General features: G+C 62.4%; 1 protein-coding gene across 4 annotated transcripts; it reads right to left on the bottom strand.

The window, feature by feature from the left end:
• Positions 1-1,264: 1,264 nt before the first annotated feature.
• GPR35 (G protein-coupled receptor 35) lies at positions 1,265-16,891 on the bottom strand. 4 transcript variants are annotated; one of them, XM_011000324.3, is made up of 3 exons: positions 16,803-16,891; positions 15,487-15,593; positions 1,265-2,556 (listed from the first exon to the last, which is right to left on the bottom strand). In XM_011000324.3, the coding sequence occupies exon 3, from the start codon at positions 2,544-2,546 to the stop codon at positions 1,638-1,640; it is 909 nt and encodes a 302-aa protein (XP_010998626.3). In that variant the 5' UTR covers positions 2,547-2,556; positions 15,487-15,593; positions 16,803-16,891; the 3' UTR covers positions 1,265-1,637. The 4 variants fall into 4 exon arrangements, with proteins under 4 accessions (XP_010998626.3, XP_031308433.2, XP_010998625.3 ...); XM_031452573.2 differs by lacking the exons at positions 15,487-15,593; positions 16,803-16,891 and adding an exon at positions 7,112-7,284; XM_011000323.3 differs by lacking the exons at positions 15,487-15,593; positions 16,803-16,891 and adding an exon at positions 6,542-7,105.
• Between the last annotated feature and the right edge of the window lie 1,657 nt (positions 16,892-18,548).

Here is an 18,548-nt window from a genome sequence, read left to right as displayed (position 1 = left end):
GGCTGGGACCCTGGTCCGTGGTGGTGGACGGGGTGGGGCAGGTGTTGGACGGCCAGATCATCAAAGTGCTGGAAAGGTCTGGCCCAGGGGAGGGCCAGGGGCTGAGCGCGGGCAGTTGGGACGCAGACGGAGGGGCTGGGCTGGAGACTCCTGCACTCAGCGCCCTGAGTGGCTCTGCGCCCACTTCTGCCTGAGGCTCCTGGTGCTGAGGAGTCAGAGACGGGGCTGTTCTGTCTGCGGCAGGTGCCTTGGGGAGGCCCACGTGCTGACCGAGGGAAGCCTGAGGTCTCCAGAGCCCAGAGCCACCTGCCAACACACAGGAAGCTCCCAGAACTAGAGCAGGGCCGCCCCGACCCGACGTGCATGCCCAGAAGTGAGTGCGGGCCTCTCCCTCAAAACTCCAACTGATCTGCGGTAAGACGGCAGCCCGTTGAAGTTGCAGGGGCCCTGTGAGTTGGAACCCCAGAGTGTGGACCCCTAAGCACGGACCCCCCTCCCGAGAATGGACCCTTTCCAGGCCTGGAACCCCCTGAGTACAGACCCTCTGAGCAGGACGCCCCTGAGCATGGACCCCACTGAGCAAGACCCCTTTTGCTCAGGACCCCCTCACATGGACTCTTTTGAGTGCATCTCTCTGAGTGAGGTCGCCCTGAGCCCGGGGCCTCGTGGGACTGCGTGACCACAGGCCTGAGAGGCTGGCCCTGCCGGGACTCGGCTGCCATGCCCGGGCAATCGCATGGATGGGAGAACAGGGCAGGGAGGTGCCTCGGGGCCGGAGGACACGCAGGTAAGGGGAGACAGAGCTGGGGTTGACCCAGGCGCACGTGGACAGCGCCCGCTGAGGCTCTGAAAAGCTCTGCTTGCTCCAGCTCGAGTCTGGACGCCCGGCCCCACACAGGGAGGCAAAGAGGTGGCTCAGCGCGCCAGCCTGGGTGTCCCCCGGCAGGACTTCCAGCTTCCCCCGCCCCCGGAGGAAGCACCAAAGCACGTGCCCCCGGCCACCCCTCCCTGCCCCCCGCCCCCAGGACAGCTCTGCAGACACTGAGGGGCCGAGGGGCTCTGGAGGAAGAAAGTGGGTCGTGGCCTCCAGCATGGCCCTTCCAGGTGCTGCAGACAGCCCCCATCTAAACTCCAGATGGACGGGGAGTGGGGCAGGGGTGGAGAGCAGATGGGAGTGCCCAAGGAGAGCCCCCAGGTGGAAAGCCCTAGAAAGCCACCAGGGAAGATGGCCCCAGGCCCTCCCCACACACACATCATGAGAGCGTGAGTGGCCTGCACACAGCCCAGGAGAAGAGCTTTATTCTGGCCCTGTGGGTCTCACGGCCCCCAGCAGGCACCCGCCCCTGTGCCGCAGGTGAACCCAGTTCTAGGCACAACAGGTGTGCAGCCCCGTCCAGGGGTCCCTAGGGTTGGCCGTGCTCAGGCCCCAGTCCTCCTGCCCTTATCGCTGTCCCTTCTCTACCCCAGGGGTGGGGGTGTCACCTCCCCAAGCTCCACGCCTGGATTGTCCTGACCACATGGGACTCCTGAGAGTGCCCACAGCCCACAGTGAGGTCAGGGCTGATCCCGGGGCTCCTTGTTGCTGGCCACAGGCTCCCCCGGTGGGCAGCACTTCCCGGGAGCCCGTGGCTCCTCTCCTAGGCCAGGGTCACACACAGAGAATCCTGGCTCTTATGGGCCTTGGCACTGGGGGGCACGGCCAGCGCAGACGCCTCCTGGAACTCCTTGGCCATGTAGTAGTAGCAGACAGCGTCCAGGCAGCAGTTGGCATTCGAGAGTTTGCTAGTGACGTCAAGGGCGAGGTGGAGGGCGCAGGAGTGCAGGCCCGTGGCCACCTGCACGGTCAGCACCACGTGAAAGGGCAGGAAGCAGACCACGAACACCACCAGGTTCGCCCAGACCATGCGGGCGGCCTTCTGGGTGGACTCCACCTGGCCTGTGTCAGCCGCTGGCTTCGGGGCCAGGGTGGCCACCACCTGCAGGGAGCAGAAGACCAGCACGGCCAGTGGCAGGTAGAAGCCCAGCAGCGAGAAGATGGTGGTGTAGGAGCTCTGCCGGGAGCTGTTGGAGAAGCAGAAGCCGCCCTCCTGCCTCCCCAGGAACCAGCGAAGCACCAGGGAGCTGACCACCAGCGCCCAGAGTGCCGCGCACACGGCCACGGCCCGCCGCGGGGAGCGGAGCGCACGGGCGCGCAGCGGGTGCCGCACGGCCACATAGCGGTCCAGGGCGATGGCCATCACCAGGCTGATGCTCATGTACCTGTTGACCAGGTAGACGCCCTGGGAGAGCTGGCAGAGCAGCGTGTCCGTGGGGCTCTTCCTCTTCAGGGAGTGCAGGAAGAAGGGCAGGGCGCAGAGCAGGCAGAGGTCGGCCACGGCCAGGTTGGCCATGTAGATGCGGGTCTCCGTCCACCGCTGCAGGCGGTGGCACAGCACCCAGAGTGCCCAGCCGTTGAGCAGCAGGCCCAGCACGAGGAGCGCGCCCGTGTAGGTGTAGAGGACCTGGGCGCTGCCAGGCTTCTCCTGGCCGCAGGTTCTGTTGTCCATGGTCCTGGGGCTGCAGGAGGGGGCGGGCGTGAGGCGGCGGGCAGCGAGGGGAGCCTGGGCGGCCAGGCCCCGCCCGCCTCTGGCCAGGGATGCAAGAGGTGCGCCCCACCCACATTCGGGAGCCCAAACTCCACCTTCCCTGAGAAGTCACGGAAATTGCCGGGAGCCCCGAGTCACCCTCCAGGCCACCCTGCCCTGCCTGCTGGACGGTGGGAAAACCAAGGCCTTCAGAGGCCTGCGGAGGCAAGGAGGCAGTGAGCCAGCCCTGGACTGGAACCAGATCCCCGTCCCTCCCCCAGCCCTCCTCTCCAGGGATCTGTTTGCTGCTGGTCAGAAAGCAAGGCAGGTGCTCACTGTCCACCTCCAGGCCCCGCTGCGCCAACTCCACCATCTCTCGGGACAGGTGGCCCAGAGGGTGGCCAGTCTCACACCAGCCCCAGTGCCATCCTCACCAGGGAGGGCTCAGAGGCTCAGGACAAAGCCCAGGGCGGCCCGTGGCCCCCTCCACCCCGTCCCCAAACCGGCTACAGGAGGTGCCTGCGTCTGACCCACACCCATACCTCAGCAGGCGTTGGCCTCTCCCCCACCTGGCCACTGGCTGCTGCGGTCCAGGACAGCAGGGGTTGTGGCTCAGCCAGCCCGCCCTCCGGGAAAGTGCAGAACTCTGGTCTCCCTCCTGCCTCCCCCCACTGCCGGGCTGAGAGCTGCCCGTCACCCCCTCCTGAGGAGGGGTGGCTGGGGCCCCTCCGGGCACTGGCCTGCCTCACTCTCTCCCTCAGAGAGCATGGCTACCACAGTCCTCTGCCCTGAGGTCCCACTTAAACTGGCCTGAGCCCCATCTGGGGCCAGGAGTGCCTCTTGTGCTCCCGATGGTCAGAACCATGAGGGCAGCCCCACCCCTCCAGGCCCAGACCAATGGCTCAGAGCCGGCCTCGGGGTGGAACTGGGCGTCCTCCACCATGTCCTGGTCAGAAGCACCCACACGGCCCCTCACTGCCCTGGTCAGCGGTGCCCGCGACAGTGGACAACCGCAGCCCCTTCTGCATGAGCAGCAGGCCTGGCCCCTCCCCTAATGCCCCCTACCCAGCCAGCTGTGTTGGGGCTGGGCCCTGGTCCCCAACCCCCAGGGGGGCAACTTACAGTCTAGCTTCAGTGTGGCTTGATATTTTGTGAGGGAAAGTTAAAAAAACTAACTGCAGTCTTTAAAATTTCCTTTTATAATAAAACAAACTCCTAATTATCAGGGAGAAGGGCACCCAATTTGCACGCATCTTAAGGTGGCTCAGGAGACTTTGAAGTGATACCCGTCCTTGGGGTCTCACCTCTGTCCTTTGGGGTGCCTCCCAAAAGTGTTTGGGAAGCCAAATCCCAAGGTCCTTATCAAATAGCAGGGGGTCCCCAGAAGCCACGGCAACCAGCTCAGGTCCCTGCCAGTGCCGGGCACTGGCACGGGGTCCCGTATCCAGGACACGGAGCCCAACAGCATCCTGCTCAGGTGTGCAGACCCGTCAACTCCAACATTTGCTCTGCAGAATTGCTCTAGGCTGCCTGGGGCCCCCTGCAGCCCGGCCAGTGCTCAGAGCACTCAGCTGCCAGGGGCCGCTTCCTGTCGGGGAGGCTGTCCCTGGAGGGGTAGCAGCACCTCAGGGGCACCGCTTCCTGCTGATGGTGAGATCAGTCTGCTGTCTCAAGCGGAGGTAGGAAGCCACCCTCTGATTCCGCACTGAGATAACCATACCATCAGCTGGAGAGACATCCGGTCGCCTTTGGGAGATGCGAGCACACGGCAGTCTCCAGCCAGCCCTCTGCTGTCTGGTCGGCCCTGCCTGTACCCCGCTCCCTGGGAACCCAGCAGACTCCCTAAATGGGATCTGAGGCAGAGTGGGGTGCAGACTCGTCGCCCAGGCACCATAAAGACCTCCAGAGCTGGGACCCCACTTTTGAAATCGCCCAGGATCCAGGACAGGGGTGTGTGAGTGAAGCGAGTTTCCCAGAGCAGCGCTCACTGTGCTAGGAATGCAGCGCTCAGACACTCCCTCCTCCAGCTTCAAGTGCTGGTCGCAGCCCATGGAGAGACTTCGGAGACGAAGGAGGAGGGGGCCCAGGCCCCAGGAGACACCCCAAGTTCCTCTGCACTGTGACCACACTCATGTCCATCAGGACACTCTGCTGGGGTGCAAAACCCCCCTCACAGCCCTCCCTGCTGAGACCCCTGGACCCACAGTTGGCACAGACCTGCAGTCAGCCTCAGTTTCCCCAGAGGAGCTGTCTGCCCCCTGACCTGCAGAAGCCTGTGCAGGGGCTGCCTGAAAAGTGGTGGAGAAGCTGGGCTGGAGTGAGCCAGCCCCCTGGGCCACCCGTCCTTAAGGCAGGGAGGTGGTGGTGGGTGATGACAGCAGAGCGGGTGTGACGGGACTCCCCATCGCCTGTGCCAGCCCCCAGCCCAGGGCTGCCTGAGGGAATTTCTGGGAGAGGAAGCGGGGTGCCAGTGGCCGCCAGCTTCAACACCTCCAGAGAACCAGCGTGCTCGCTGACACAGAGCATTTGTTCTGAAAACAACCTGCGCTAGAAAGACCAGAGCCCTCCCCGGGAGGAAGGCGTCCTCTCCCCGACTGACTCTGGAGAGTCCTGAGCCTTTCCCGGGGCTGAGCTCCCAGTGGCTGCGGTCAGTGCCTCTGGCCTGGCTCCTGCCCAGCACGCTCGCGGGAAGGCACCTTCACACACACCGCACCCACGCCGACCGGGCGACCCCCAGCATGTGTGGACGCAGGTGCCCGGCCCACTTCCTGCCGCCCTGCCCTGCTCTGCCTGCCCCTCCACCAGCTGCCTCCTCACGCCCACCTCCTGAGAAGCCTGTCTTCCAGACCACCCCTTCCCCAATCTAGAACGTTCTCCTGCCCAGCTCCTCCAGGCCCACAGGGGACATGCTCTTCGGCAGGCCTCTCCACTCTGAGCTCAGGGCGGGGAGACCCTGCGCAGAGGGGCTATCCCTCCCCTGCAGACCAGCCCCCCCAGCCCCACACGCCTGAGGGCAGGGCCTTGTGCCCTCAGCTTGGGCTCCGCAGCACCTCTCTCCGCACACACTGCAAGGGGCTGGGGAGAGCTCCCACCCGGCCCCTGCCCATTTCACAGGCGGAAAGTGAGTCCCAGAGAAGGGGAGCGGCTGGCCCAGGCCTCCTGACCCTGAGACCAGGGACCCTACCCAGAGGCCCCTGAGGGGGGCCTGGTCTCCACCATCCGGATCCAGGCCTGACAGTCCCCACCATGGGCCCGTCCTCTGCCTTGCCTCCTGCCTCTCGCTGCCTCTCTGTCCAGCCCCCTCCTCCTGCCCCCAGCCTCCCCAACCTCCTCTCGCTGAATGGCTTCGAGCCCCTCCCTGTCTGGTTTCCTCCCCTGAACTCCGGAATGAAAGTAGCCCTTCTGTGTCCTTAGAACTTGCCTGTGGCTGGGACCCCAGCTGTTCCCACACAGAGTAGGGCCTGAATAAATCCTGTCCCCCCCATCAGCAGCAGCCCCAACTGGAGAATCCAACTGGGTGGCCAGCGTCCCCGAGCCATAAGCAGACTCCTGGCGCACAACAGCGCTCTGTAAACACTGTGGCTGAAGCTCTGGGCCTCCCGGAGCGGGGTGGGGTGCCTCCCACCCCCACCCCGCGACCCCGCAGCCCTTCCCTCTGCCAGGCATGCCTCCCTCCCAGTTCAGGGCCGGGTCCTCTCCTCGAGGTCCACTGAATCCTGGGGGTCCGAGAGGCCTGGCCCACCGGGCAGGCCTCAGATTCCAGACTAGGCCCAGTCTCGCTGCTGGGCCGCCTCAGAACCATAAACGACCCTCCTCGGAGAAGGAGTGACCAGGGCCCCGCGGCCCCACGGCCGGCACCCATGGTGGAGCCCCACAGCCTGGGGCCCAGGCAGAGCTCCACCTGCGAGGCGTCCTCTCACATCGCCCCACACCACCCCACTCCCTCAGTCCCCGCACCCTCCTCTCCTGCCTCGCACCTGCTGGCCCAGGAGAGCAGCACGGCAGGCCTGCGGGTGGCGGGGGTCCAGGCGCTGGTCTGAAGGAGGACCCTTCCTGCCCCCTCCTCCTGACCCTCCATCCCTCTGAGCAGTTGGGGTTGAGGGGAAGCCACAGACACATGTGAGGTGCGAATCGCTGTGCTGTCTGGATGAGCCCCCGAGGGAAGGGCCCGGGAGGCGGGGTCACTCCAAAGGCGGCTGCTGGATGTGGCCCAGGAACCTGGCAGATTCCAGGAGCTCCACCTGCCCCCAGCCCTTCACCTGGGGTGGGAGCAATGCCCCCGCCCTCAGGGTCCAGAAGGGAGCACAGCCCTGGGAGTGGGGGCTCAGGACCCTGAGGACATCAGGCGGGGTGTCCCTGGCTGGGCAGTGCGGCCACTGGCCGAGGGCCTTTCCCACCCCGGGCTCTCCTCCCCAGGCTGCTCTGCGCCCACGCCACCTCACTCTACACCACGGTCTGCCCCTCTTCCATGCCCACCCTGCTGGACACAGCTGGGCGGGCGAGGTGGCCGGGTGGGCTCGCCCGGCACATGGGGGGCAGGCACTCACAGCGTGGGGCTTCGCGGAGGGCAGGTCAGGACCGGGAGGCTTCTAGAAGGAGGTGGCACTGAGCTGGCCCTGGGAGGCGGGAGGAGGCAGAGATGGGGATGGGCTTCCTGGAAGATGGGCGGGCCTGTGGGAAGCAGAGGCTGGAGGCGGAGCAGGCGGGTGGGAGGGAGCTGGCAACCTCTCTTTCACAATCCCCAGCACAGGCCTCTGCCCGCAGCAGCTGGGTGGGAAGGGGGCTTGACTGTCCACAGGGAGACGTGGCCATCTGAGCGGCGGGTGGAGGGGAGCCCCCTGGCCCTGCGAGGCGGCGCTGCGGCGCCTTCAGAGCCCGACTGGGGGCTGGGCAGGGGCCAGTCTGCCTTCGACCTGCAGCCTGCAGCCTGCAGCAAAGGACTGCCCGTCCCTCCACCCCGCCTTTATCTGACATGCTGATTCGCCGTGGATTTTGTGTGACCCCTGCCGTGTTACAGTACCGCAGTGAAGTACTGTCCGCCCTGACAGCTGAGTTTGGGGGCTCTTACTTGCTGTGCGAGGCCAGGGCCTCCCTTGCCTCACCCTGGTGCCAGCCCTGCCCCAAGCGCCTGCTGGGGGCTGGGACCCAGGGCACCCCTGGAACCAGAGGCCTCTGGGCCTGGGCCCAGCCTTGGGCTGGCACCCCGGGAAGCTGAGGACACGGGCTTCTGCTCCTGCCACACTCTCTGGACCCTCTTCACAGAGTCCAGGTCTGGGAAGCAACTCTCCCCATCCCACTGGTCTGGCCAAAAGCCAGCCGGGGGGCCATTATCTGCCCCTGTCGTCACTGTACTGAAGGGGGAATGACGAGGACACCACTGCGGGGGTAGGGGGACAACCGAGACCGATGGGGGAGGGGAGGGGCAGGGGAGGGGGAGGTCCCTGGGGGGCAGGGAGAGGAGGTGACTGGTGCGGGTGGGTCCCAGGGCATCCACCCGCCTTCCTCCCCTGCTGGCTGGGCAGCCCTGCCCTGTGCCCGCTGGCTGGCTCTTGGCCTCTGGGTCCTTCTCTCACAGTCCCCCAGCCCCTCCAGCCTCCTCCCCACGCCAGCTCCTGCTCACTCTTCGCAGGCCCCTGTCCCTCCCACCTCACAGGAAAACCTCACAGGCCCATCATGAGGAAACACCCTTGAGCTCCACCCCAAACCTACACCTACCTCCGCACAGTTCACCCTGGGAGGGCTGCTTCTCCCCCAGAGGCCCTGGGCCTGGGGCTCACCTGAGCGGTCAGACTGGCCTCAGCTCCCCAGAGGAAGGGAGGGAGAGGCAGGGGACGGGACCCCTTCTTGGCCAGGCTGCCCTGTCACCCCACCCTGCAGCTGCTCTGCCTCCAGGGAGCCCTCTCTTTGCTGGGCCCGTGGCCCCCTCCCTTGTCCTTCCCACCTCTCGAAGGGGCAGTTGGATGAGCCCAGGCCATCAGCTCCACCCCGAGCCTCTCAGCCCCGCAGGGGACCCAGGGGTGGGAGCCGCAGCCCAGAGGGACAGAGAGGCAGTCCCCCACTGCAGAGCCACCTGGGAAAGGCTTCCTTCTGTGGACGACGGGGGGGCTGGCCAGCACGGGGACCAGGTCAGGAATCAGCCCTCGCTCCTTGGGTGCCAGGTGGCACTATGGCTGGTCTCAACAGGCTCTCGTCTGCTGGAAGCCCACGCGCCGGTGTCCTCGGGCGAGGTGGCAGGGAAGACCCCGCAGGGTGAGGGCTGCCGGTGAAACAGGAGTCGGGGGAGCTGACCATGGCTGGGCAGGAGACATGGCGTTCTCTGTGCTGGACGCCCTGCTTTGGTACATATTTGTAATTTTCCATAATAAAAAGTGTATAAAAATAGAGAAGCACTTGTGTGGCCATGGAAGGATTTGGATTAGGCGGGCAGAAGCGGTGGCCAGGCAGCGGGGGCACGGACGGGGAGGGGCTGGCTGTGCGGGTCCAGCTCTCTGGCTCAAGGTGCCCTCAACCAGGACCTGCTCTGTCCCAGGCCCGGCTCTCACCCTGCCACCACCGCGAGGCCTCGGGTGTGACCTGGGGCTCATCTCCGTGCACTGCCCCCCAGCACTGCAGAGGGGGACTGCGTCATGGAAGTGGCGTGCGGTGCAAGGAGAGCCAAGGCCTTGACCCATGTGGGCGGGGGGCAGGGGACAGGGCGCCCAGCGCTCTGCCCCCTCCTGTGAGAAACACCCCATCCCTGGTCCCCACCCCCTACCGGCCACCTGCCACCCCACCTGGCACAGCGGCAGGTGCCGCCAAGGCCACCGAGGGCCCTCCTGTAGGAGGCCTTCCAGCACCGAGCTTGCAGCTGCCACCTCTCAAACTCAGAAACCTCCTCTGTCCCCACACAACTGCCTCCACGTGGCCTCCGAGGCCTCACCGTGCTCGCTCGCACGTTCATTCATTCATCATTCATTCAGCAAATGTGGCTGAGTGGCAGGGGGGCAGGAGGGGCGGGGGGGCAGGAGGGGCGGGGGTTGAGGGGGCGCCCAAGGATGGCTGTCCTGTCTCCAGAAGCTGGCGGCACACCCGGGATGGCAAAGCCTTCGGTCCTCTGATCAGACGGCCTCCAGGCTCTGGAGCTGTCACTCCGCCTGTGACCACTGGCACACGCCAGAGTCCCGATGCGCAGAGGCCATGTGTCTGGGCCGTGCCCTCTGGCCTGGGGCCCTAGGGTGGCAGGCCATTCTGGGGCCCCTGCGCCTGGACTGCCTGTCTCTCCCCCGTGCCCCCACTGTGACCATCCTTGTGCCCCAAGACAAACCTGGCCGTAGCCACTTTTCTGGGGCCCCTCCTGCAGCCCTTCGCTCAGACAGCGCAGCATCTGACAGACGGCCCTGCCCACCGGCGCGTCCGGCCCTTTCCCAGCAAGGTGGCCTGTGCCAGGAGGGAGGAGCCACCACAGGACAACAAGGGCACTAGGGGACTGCGAGGGCTTCCAGGGGGTCCTGAGGGGCCCCGAGGCACTGCTGGCCTGTCTGGGCTGCTGCCCAGGGTGCGTCCTGGGTCAGGTCATGGAGCAGCAGGCAGGCCCAGGGCGGACAGGTGTCCCGGCTCGGCCCCGCCCACACCCCACAGATCTGACACACAGGCCAGCAGGGGAGCGCCCAGGGCGCCGCCTTCCCGACCCCCACTCCCATCTCCTCCCAGTCAGCACAGCCCTGCCCTCGGACACCCGGGGACCCTGCACAGGGGCAGAGGCCCTCCTGCAACAGCTGGCCTCCTCCTCCTGAGGCAGCGCTGTGGCCCCCAGCCTGAGGCTCCTGGGGCAGGCGGACCCCAGAGGTGCACGGCTCCGCTGTGCAGGGCTGGAGGAGGCGGGCTGGGCGGAGGGCAGGCGATGCTCCTTCAGCCCTGGACAGCTCCCCCGGCCTCCTGGGCACCCCCCTACCGCCGCCGGGGGTGGGGGTGGGGGGCTACGGTTCCGCTGCCTCCTGCGCTGAGCCCTCCCTCCCGCCCAGGCCCTGGTGCTGGTGCGGCCGCAGGTTCCTGCTCCTCCAGGGCCTCCTTCCCCTTTCTCTGCCTGAGGCTTCTCTGACTGGAAGGCTGGCTGCTGGCCCCACGCCAGGTCCCCTCCTGGAGACGCTTCCTGCCTGACCCTCCAACCGCTGGCTGCCCTCCGTGGTGGTCTCGGGCCTCCCTTCCCAGCAGAGCAGAGACACCCACCCCAGCCCACTGGGCGCCCTACCGCTCCCTCCTCCTGCCTCCTCCTGCCTCCTCCTCCAGACGGCCATCACCCCGCGTGAGGGCTGCAGGTGCCTCCTCCTGACCCCGACTCTCTGGCTGGACCTTAGGCTGAGTCGCCTGCCTGGCAGAGGGGACCCTCATGGGAGCCAAGTATGTGCCCAGAGCATCTCATCCTGCTTTAAAATCAATTGTGATGTCCAGCAGCTGTATTCAGAACAGGAGAGGGCGTCACCCTTGAAAGGGGATTTTCCCTCCCCTTCCCCTCCCCTCGGCTCTGGCTGATCTGAGCCAGTCGGTCTGCTGGGCCCAAGGAGTGGCCGCTTCACCAGCAGCCTGAGAGACACCAAGGCGGGCGGTCCTCAACTTCAACTTCCCCTGAGAAGTGCTCTGCTGAGGGTTACCGTGCCCTCCCCAGGCTGCTGGCCTTCCAAGACATTTCCTCTGCAGCTCGGGCAAAAGGCCAACTGATAGGAACAGACAGTTCCCTGAAAAGGAGATGTAAGTGGCTCGTTAAAGACAGGAAAGACACCCCATGACTCAAAAAGAGAACCACAAATTTAAAGTGCTCTGCAGTGTGATTTCGCCCCTGTCAGTTGGACCAGGTCCAGGAGGTTGGCCACAGTCCCTGGGGGAGACAGCCTCAGATGTCACCCACTGATATTCCACATGGCACAACCGCACCCCCCACCCTGCCCTTGAAGGGACATTTGGCAAGATCCAGCAAAATCAGGCACGCACTGCCCTTTGACCCAGTAACCCCACCGGCGGAACCATGCAGGCGTGTTATCCACACGGTTAAGTGAAGACCAAGCAGGCCTGGGTTTCAGTGAGAAGCAGCAGCGTGGACCTGTGCTGTGGCTTACCTTGAAAGCAAAGCTTTTGGTCCTGCCCACCGACAAGGCCCACGTCCCACACCCCCGACACCCAGGCCGTGGTCTCCAGCTGTGCTTTCTCACGAAGAGGAGGAGGCTACAGAGGGCAGTGGGGGCTTTCAGGTCTGGGTTAGGAACCACGTAGGATGTGCCCAGAACGGCTTTTCACCCCAGAGAGCCAAGCGGCTCGGGACCACAGGCCGCCGACAGAGGGACACAAGAGTCAACGCAAGCTCGCTTCTGGGGACCAGAGATGGGCTGATTTAAAATCTGCAGGAGAATAACTTCAACTTGAAACACAAACAAGTTTACATCCGTGAATTTGCAACTATACTTAGAGAGAAAACAAAAGCAGCCACTTCCTGAAGTGGTCTCACCAGAACCAGACGTCGCACCTGAGTCTGACGAGCGTCCAGAGGCCGCCGCCCGAAACCGGAGCAGGAGCAAGCACAGAGCACAGTCAGGGACACCCCCACACCCGGGCCGGGGGCCACTCCACAGGGCCAGGCACCCAAGCCAGGAGTCGGGGGGGGCGGGGGAGACTGGGCGACAGTCGGGCAGCGGAGGGTGCTCCCTGGATCTGGATCCCACTCAGCTGCTGGTGCCAAGGTTAGGAGCGGAGCCAAAGTGCACAATCCAGCTTTTATTCACCTCACGCCAGAGGGAGAGAAAGGCGTGCACACACGTGTACAGATCTACACTATTAGCACACGTGTGTGCACGTATACGCACGTGCACACACACACCCCTCTGCTGACCTACATCTATGGGAGGGCTCTTGGGTGGGAGGCAGACTGAGCTAGGAGGACAGAGGTCCCAGGCCCAGCGTGCTCCCGCTTGGCTCTTCCCCACTGGGCCTCACCCGCAAAGACCGGACCACGGGGAAACACCCACCATTTGGGAGGCGACACTCACTGCATGTGGAGGTAGAAGGAACCCGGGAGTTCAGGGCCCTCTGCTCTGCCTGGAAAGCAAGGGTCTCCTCAAAACTGGGGGCTGGGCTGCCTCTACCGCCCACTCGGGCGCCAGCCTCTGCACCCCCAGCCCCCAGCGCCACTGCACAGATGGGAAACCACAGTCCAGGAAGGGCTGGGATGGCTCGGGGATGCCAGGAGCCCCTGGAGGAGAGAGCTGGAATGCCCTGGCAGGCTCCTTCCCGGCACGATGTTGAGAGCGAGCACCTGGTACCAAAGGGCAGGGGGCGGAGCAGCCTGGCCCCGAGCTGGCCCTCCGATGCCGGGGACTGTGGGGGAAGAGGGCCACGGGTGTGTGGGGACGACGGACGGCAGGGGTGTGGGCGCGATGGGAAGGGGGAGTGGGACGGGGGGCTCCCTCCGCGGCTGCAGTTAGGGCTGGACTGGAGTGGGTGAGGGCGAGGTGAGGGGCAGCGCCAGGCCAAGGCCCACACGAGGGGTCAGGGAGCAAGGCTTGACTTTTCACTTTGTGCTTGTTCACTTAAAAAACCCGAAGAGTCTTTTTCCAGAAACATGCACGGGCACAAACACACACACACACGTGCACACACACAGAGTTCAGGGCTGTTCCATGGGCCCTACCCTCACCTGGGCCACCGACCTCTGCTCTCACCCCTCACCTCCGCCACCTGCCTGTCCTGGGTCCCTCGCGGCAGGCTCGCCGCCCCCTCTCCATCTGCTCACTGCTTCCCACTGTTTGCTGAGACCCCTCTGGCTGGTCCCGAGCCGAGTGGGCCAGTCTCCTGCTCTAAGTCAGGGACAGTCCGCACAGCTTCAGTTGTGATGGGCCTGCTCTTCCAGGAGGTCGACACTGATTGAGGCAGATCGGTCAGGTTGCAGGGCTGCAGAAAGCCGGGGTCTGGCACTGTTTAGGTAGTGTCCCAGGAGAGGGTGGGGACGGGGGAATCTGCCTTGGGCAGCGGGGGGTGGGGGGTGAGCTGCAAGAAGCCCCCCTTGTTGGCCCTGGCCCTGCAATGCCCAACCCTGCTGGCCCTGCCCCCCTACCCCCACCCCCTGGAGAAGCCTGGCCCTGGATTTGGCTGACTGCCCCTGCAGAGCCCGGCTAGAGGACCATGCGATGGCTCTGGTCCCACACGCTCTCTGGAAAGATGGCCTCACACACGGCGTCTGCTCCCCCCAACCCTTGGTGCTCCACCACTGGGACCCAGGTCCCACGCGGCCAGCCCACAGACACGTCTCCCCCCGAGGGCCCTTCGGCCACTGAGTCGCAGACCCCAGCGGGCATCTGACAGGCTTCGCCTTACTCCCCTCCCCAGCAGCTTTTGGCACAGCTGAACCGTCCCTAGCTCTTTGTTTTTAAGTGTTTCAGTGAAACGTTGACGAGGTCTAAATGCACGCCAGGCGCGTGTGCACAGGGAAGGGGGAGGGCCTCAGGGGGCCTTCGAGGCCCCCTTGCATGCTGCCCAGATGCAGAAGCCCTTGGTGGCAGCACCTGGGGGCGGCCGCTGGGCCACTGCCTTTCTGGTTCTGAGACGTGGCACTTGCCCCATTTCACCCCTTCCTCTCTGGCCTCTCCTCGCACACCCTTGTTGTTCTCCATGCAGGGCCCTAACTTGGGGTCCACTGGGGCTTGGTCCTGGGCCCTTTCTTGCCCCATCACACTCTCCATACCAGACTCAACCAGTCCTGCTGACCTAAGAATCACCCCTGTGCCCATGACCCCAGTGCCCGCTTCAGCCCAGACCTCTGGACCACACATGGGACTCCCCGCCAGGAACCTTCTCTCGGACATCTAATATGCATTTTAAGTGCACTTGACCAGAACTGACCACATGATCAAGCCCCTTCACCACCACCCACCACCTGCACTGTAATCATCCTTCAAAGTCCCCCATCTAGAGTATGATCCCGCTTGTTGCCCAGGCCACAATTTCCCCCCCTTCTCCTACATCCAGTCATCAGTAAGTTAAATATGTATATTGTAAACCCAACAGCAACCATTGAAAAAGTAAAACAAAGAGGCTTTTTAAATAAATAAGCCAACAGAGGAGATAAATGGAGTATAAAACAAAAGACTCAATTAATCCAAAAGAGGGAAGAGAAAGGGACAAAGAATAGATGAGACAAATAGGAAGCAGTAGGAAGGTGGCAGATCTAACCCGACCCTGTCACTAACCACACTAAACGTAACTGGCCTAAATACTCCGATCAAAAGTCAAAGACTGTCAAACTGGATTACAAAAGCAGGAAGTGACAATATGCTGTCTAAATGACACACACTTTAAACATAAAGAGAGGTTAAAAGTGAAAAGTGAAAACAAAGTGAAAGAATGAAAAAAGATATAAAATGAAAACACCAGTCATGGCAAAGCTGGATGGGGTATTAATGTCAAAGTGGACTTCAGCACAGGGAGCTGCACCGGAGACGCAAGGGACATTTCATACAATGAAAGGACTAACTCGGAAGTGATTAGACAGACTCGCGGCTCTGACAGGCTGTTCTGACCCCCCCTCCAGTGACTAAGAACTTAGCAAGGGTAGACTTGAACATCACCAAGCCGCTGCCCGCACTGATGCTCGCAGAGCAGCATGTGTAACAAGAGCAAACACACATTCTTTTCAAGTGCACATGTGAACAGTCCAAAATAGGCCACACACTGGGCCATACAGCAGGCCTCAGCACAAGAAAGATGATTTAAATCATACAGAGTATGTTCTTCAGATACCACACAACTAAATGAGAAATCAGTAACAAAAAGATACAAGATATCGAAAGAATGCCCAAATATTTGGAAATTAAATAACATAATAAACTCAAGAGTCAAATAAGTAATCAAAGGGAAACTGGAAAGCATTTTGAGGCTACACGGTCATGGAAACACAACTTACCAGCATTTGCGAGATGAAGCTGACGCAGTGTTAGCGGGAAACGTGTGCTGCAGGTGTTTGTCTCAGGACAGAGAAAAGGCCTGAAATCATCGACCAGAGATTCCACTCTGGGAAGGTCAAACAACAGCAAATCAAGCCCAAGTAAGTGGAAGGAAGGAAATAAGAGAAAATTTAATATTGTAGAAAAATGACAATAGGGAAAAATCAATAAAATGAAACCTGGTTCTTTGAAATGATCAATGCAGTTGATAAACCTCTGGCTAAATGGATCAAGAAAAAAATCCACAAATACTAGTATCAGGACTGAAAACATAGCACTTAGATCCTACAGACATTGGAGTAACAAAGGGACATTATTAATAAATTTATGCAAAGACATCTGACAACTCAGTTGAAATACACAAATATCTTAGAAGCCATAACTTGCCAAAATTCACACAAGGAATATCAAATTTGAATAGCCTGTGTCTATGAACGTTGTTGAATTCATAATGAAAGACCTTTCCACAAAGAAGACTCCTGACCTAGATGGTGTCGCTGGGGAGTTCTATCAAACATTTAAGAATGAAATAATACCAATCTTAAACATATTCTGAAAAGAAATAAGGAGGAACCTTTCCCTACTCATTTTTGAAGACACGCTTTGCCCTCAGACCAAAACTAGACAAACTCACTACTACAGGAAACCTATAGGTCAACACCATGCGTGACCACAGACGCAAAGTCCTTGATGAACTTAGCTAACTGAATCCAGCAAGGTATGGAGCCAGTAATCCAGCGTGGACACACAGCGCAGGGTTATGAGGGATATTTTAACACTGGAACAGCAATCACTACAAGGCACTACATTAACAAGGCAAAGGAGGAAGCCCCTGGGCCGGATGGGGCCTCAGAGCTGCAGAGCTGACCGCTCCTGGGGACTGTGGGCCCAGCCTGCCCCTCAAAGCCTGTCCTCGAAACTAGGAAAGACCCATGTCCCAGGCCACATGTTGGGGTCAAAAACCCAAAGTCCCAGGAACAAAGGGCTCCCCCATTCATTTCAAGGCAGCAAAAGCTAGTTCACTTCTGTTAAACATTAGGGGGGAAGTCCAGCCAAAGCAACAAGGCAGACATGGGACCCTGACAAGGCATGCTTACGAACGAAGAGAGACAGAGGCCGAGAGAAAAGGGCCTGGAGCATCGCACAGCCTTGGCCCTGGCCTGGCTGGCTCTGTCTGGCTCACTCCGCCCCATCCTGCCTCCTGCCCCGGCAGCCCTGCCCCGCTGGTCTCTCTCCCCAACATGGGGCTTCAAGGCACCAGGACTTCAATACTCACCCCAGATGCTCTGCTGCCCCCAAGGCCGACCAGGACGAGGGAGGGCCTTGAGAGAGAAGGCCCGGGGCCAGGACCAGGTCAGACTCGGCTCCCACTGAGAAGGCCGTGCACACTGCCCTGGAGCAGGAAGCGATGAACAGAAGGAAGCGCAGCCAGGCGGTTCGGGGCAAAGTCTGCTGAGGAAGCCCGGGAAAGGAGGCGTTCTCACCTGCACACCCAGACCCGCCTGTCAGGGTCGGCCAGGGACACAGCGCATGGAGGGAGGCGGCCTTCGCCCACTAGCAGGTCCACAGGACGGGGACCCCAGGCGCAGCCAGGCCCTGGACACAGCTTGGCATGGCTAGACCCTGCTGCTGGGTTCCGTGAGCCAGGCAGGGCCCAGGATGAGGCACCCGTCTGTGTCAGTCAATATATGGCTGCGGCAGTGGTGCGCCTGCCCTGGGGTCCTGGGTCCTCCCAGAGCCAGCCAGGGCCTTGCTTTCTGCTGGGGGATCCTGCTCGGGGCTTGGGGGCTGGTATCAGACAGGAGCATACAGACTGAGGCAGGAGCCTTCTAACGCATCAGGAGTCCCACCATGGGGTGGGAGGGGCACGGCCACCCTGCTGGGTGGGCTCAGACCCTAGAAGAGCCTGGAGAGCAGGTCCCCTTCCCTCTTCTCTCGTCAGCAGACCTGAGCCGAGCTGGACCCCATCCCAACAGACACTGCAGACAAGGTCCCCAGGGCAAAACACAGGGCCAGAGCCTGGACCCAGGACACCCTGTGAGTGTGGCCAGAGCCCGGACACGTTTTCAGCAGGGACCCTGGTGTCCAGAGCACACAAGCTGTTCTGCGAAGGCCCAGCCAGGAGGAGATGCACCGAGTAGAACTGGGCCCGCCTGGCTACTGCGGTGGGCCGGGGAAGGGCCCCTGTAGCTCAGCCGGTAGGTGCCTCTTGTGAAGGGACCACGCCCTGCAGCGGGCGCCCTGCCCCTCAGCACCCAGGCTGTTTCTTGGGCTCAGCAGACATGCAGGGCCTGCTGCCCTCGCTACGGCCTGGAAGCCGGGCAGCAGACGCCTTCCCGTCTGCGGTGGCCACACAGCCTGGCCTTCCCTTCTCTGCTCTCCACCTGATCCCAGAGAGGGACCTGAGCAAACGCTCCCTGTCACCCAGTGAGGGACCAGGATTCTGTCCAGATGCGGCCTGGCAAGGGGGCTGGCCAGCCCAGCGAAGGTGGGTCGCCCCATGGGCTCTTGGGAGAAGCTGGCAGCACCCTGCCTTCTGGAGTTCAGGGCAGGAGGCTGATGATGATGGGGCAGTTGGCAGCATTTTACTTTTCGGGCCTCCTTTGGAAGGTGGCTCTCTGCAGGGCCCAGGCCCGGACCCTAACGGGTGAGACAAATCGTCGGCTTTCTCTGTCTCTGCCCAGAAGACAAAGCAGGTGGGGAGGGAAGACAGACAGGCTGAGACGTGGAGATGCTACTCAAGTGCGCCCCCCGGAGGCCTCCTCGCAACCCAGGGGTACCGGCAGCCTCCAGCTGCCCGGAGGGAGGGACGTCCTGCCTGCGGCCGGCTGGCGGTGACGCTGGCGAGATGCACGTGATTGCTGACCCCTAGGGCCGGGCGAACTGGCCACAGCAGAGCGGCTCTGAGGCCGGGTGGGGACGTGTGGGTCGAGATGGCCTTTCCTCCAGCCCGTCTTGGGAAAGAGCTCTTCAAGGCAGCGGCAGCAGCAAAGTGCCCGTGAGTGGAGGCCGAGAGAGAAAT

This window comes from Camelus dromedarius, chromosome 4, assembly GCF_036321535.1.
Source record: "Camelus dromedarius isolate mCamDro1 chromosome 4, mCamDro1.pat, whole genome shotgun sequence".
Lineage (NCBI taxonomy): Eukaryota > Metazoa > Chordata > Mammalia > Artiodactyla > Camelidae > Camelus > Camelus dromedarius.
Note: the sequence above shows the minus strand (reverse complement) of the source record. Positions and strands in the feature narration are given on the sequence as shown.